Raw genomic sequence first — 2,913 nt, 5'->3', positions numbered from 1 at the left:
CTCTGAATGACGTATCCGCATACATCTCTACTAGGCCATCTTGGACGATTCCTGGTTATGGTATCACCGTTTTGTACGAGAGTCAGTACTGGGTGATGACTCACTAAGTGACTCTCGCAGGAAAAAATCTAGAATTACACCCACTCTATCTAGACGCTGGACACGCTCTCATTGCTCATATATAGACATAACGAAGCCACTGCCAGCTGATTGTGGAGGATTTCGATGCAGCGGGCGTCGATTCTTAGTGCAGTGGTTTATAGAACCGTAAACGCCATGCTCAACCTACGGGTTGCCTACCCAGGGGCGCCACTATCGCGCTGCTGATGGGCCTATGGAATACCGCGCGCAGCGCGGAGCGAAACGATTCATATTGTGCCAAATTTCCGGAAATTTCAGGAAATTTCAACGGAAATTTCGAGGAAAGAATTTGACCCAATTCTTTCCTGATTTGGACAACCCTGCTCGCATGACTCGGTGTATCATGCTTTATGATAATTGTATTTTCCGAAAATCATCTTTAACATCCGCACTCCGGTGGAATTGTGTTCATATCCGTCATGGTCGATCACCAGCACAAGTGAGGTATGGGACGCTCATTAGTGTACAAGAATATCCAAAGTCGAAATCACACGAATTTGCCAGTTTTGAATTTCGTGGCGCGTGACGGTGACGAAGCTAGGCGTGCCAACTCTACAGTACTTACTTCTCAGTCAGTCTTCCATACCGAGTCTTTTACTATGGCTGTGTCGACCTTGGGATTAGCATTCGGTCTTGGTCTCATCGTTGGCTCGGGGCAATCAATCTCAGAGAAGCTTGCTTTCCAAAGCTTCGCCATCGGTCTCCCTCAATACGGCGTCCACCTATTCAACAAGCCATGGTTCATGTCACTGATGATGTTTTCTGGTATGTTCCTGGCATTGCTGGTCTTCTACTTCCGAGCCCTAGCTGCACGCAGGATGTCCAACAGATCGTATTCATATCCAACTCGCAAGACATGGTTAGCTATTTTCTTCCCGGCATGTTTTGATCTCGTTGGTACATCCTTCCAAGCTGTTGGTCTGGTCTACACTCCAGTTTCTGTCTTTCAAATGCTCAAGGGAAGCATTATAGTTTTTTCAGCCGCCTTGTCAGTGATTTTCCTCAAACGTAAGATGTACCGGAACCACTGGGCTGGCGTCATCATCTGTGTAGTCGCTCTCGGTTTGGTCGGGTCTTCCTCGATTTTCTCGAGGGACTCCCAAGCTGTCAGTTTTTCTGCTGGTGAAGTTATTACCGGTATTTGTTTCATCATCGGTAGCCAAGTCGTGTGCGCCTCTCAATACGTCGTTGAAGAGTTCCTCCTTAAAGGTGGCGCTGTACCACCATTGGCTTTAGTCGGAATTGAAGGCATCTGGGGTCTCCTCGTTATGGCATGTATAGTACTACCAGTGATGCAACATGTACCAGGCAAGACGGTTGTGGAGTCTTCGAAAACGCTTGGGATGCCTTTGCGATGATGGGCAACTCTAAGATTGTCCTTGGTGGTGTCTTCGGCTACGCTTTGAACACTTTCGCCTATAATATCTGCGCTGTTAACGTTACTAACTCTGCCTCTGCTATCCATACCACCATGCTTGATTCTACTAGGACTATTCTTATTTGGCTCTGTTCTGTTATAATGTAATATTCAGGGCAAGTTGCGGAATGAATGGTATGCAAAATCGATTCAACCATGCGGCGTTTGATAGAAGTCGAAAAAAGTGACCCGAAATGATTGCGATATCACTACCTCATTCACTTCTTGTTGTTCAACGGCGTTTGATCGCATATTAATTCCTGTTATCAATCCACAGGTATTACATGAGTGACGACCACTCTTTCGGTGAGCCCTTAACGCCGTATTCGCTCATCCAACTCGCTGGTTTCGTCCTACTCGTTTACGGTGTGCTCGTCTATGACAACATCGTACGCCTTCCATTCGGGCTTGCCGGTCCCGACAAGGTAAGTATCTTATCTCCCTTTCAGTGTGTTTAGGTATGTTATGCTTTTCAGGTGAATCCAACTCGGGCTCCCATGTCCATGTCGATGTCTGCTGGTACTCCTCTCGAACGGAAGCCATTCGTTATGGACGACTCGCCCAACTCCATTCTTTCGTCAATATCTAACAGTGCCCGTCCCCATCGGGTTACAGTCAAATCCGAAGTCTATGAGCCGCTAGTTAATAATGCCGATAGACGAGTATAATTGATGTATTCTGCTCATCTTCGCTTGACGGTTTTCTCTCTGTTACTTCACAAGTCCTTACGTATGGACTTCGTCTCGCTATCCATACAAATGTTTTGTTGCTATTTTCTGTGTGTTGTACGGTTAAGGATGTGTTTTATAGTGTAATTCACATGATTGCGTATTGATAGTGCAATATCCGATTGTGGTGATGCCTTATCAGCACTATGTCTTGTCGTGAGTATAATATGAAAAATATTTCTGTTCAACGATGCCGTGTTGGGTGTCATTGGCAGTCAAGTAATCGACAATAAAGGAACGGCAGGGTTGTTATCGCTGTGATCAACCTTGCTACTATCGCGACGCATGTAACTGGGGGTATCTAATAGACTTCTAATGGATTTTCTCTCAATCCATTGGATATTGCTCAAGAAAAGATTGCTTCCGATCCCATTTCTTGAGAGTCGATAGTTCACATCTGTTCTTGTCTTATATGATTTTGAATGCATGAATTATCGCCATACTGTCTATGTCATTGCAGCGAAGGAACACTCAAGTTAACATTGTAAAATTCACAAGCTCACGCCTCATGCCTCCTGAGAATAGACTCGTTTAGGAGAAACACGGTTGCGACTCGCTGTAGGATGTGGCGGGGAGCTACAGCATGTAACTCCTAAAATCTCGAATGAAAAGTAGAGACTGAGTCTG

General features: G+C 45.5%; 1 protein-coding gene across 1 annotated transcript; it reads left to right on the top strand.

The window, feature by feature from the left end:
- Positions 1–740: 740 nt before the first annotated feature.
- Pmar_PMAR011031 (conserved hypothetical protein) lies at positions 741–2,226 on the top strand (the record flags this gene model as incomplete). Its single annotated transcript, XM_002781568.1, has 4 exons — positions 741–1,421; positions 1,514–1,662; positions 1,836–1,983; positions 2,035–2,226. The coding sequence occupies 4 exons, from the start codon at positions 741–743 to the stop codon at positions 2,224–2,226; spliced, it is 1,170 nt and encodes a 389-aa protein (XP_002781614.1).
- Between the last annotated feature and the right edge of the window lie 687 nt (positions 2,227–2,913).

The sequence above is a fragment of the Perkinsus marinus genome, assembly GCF_000006405.1.
Source record: "Perkinsus marinus ATCC 50983 genomic scaffold scf_1104296941806, whole genome shotgun sequence".
NCBI classification, from domain to species: domain Eukaryota; phylum Perkinsozoa; order Perkinsida; family Perkinsidae; genus Perkinsus; species Perkinsus marinus.
Note: the sequence above shows the minus strand (reverse complement) of the source record. Positions and strands in the feature narration are given on the sequence as shown.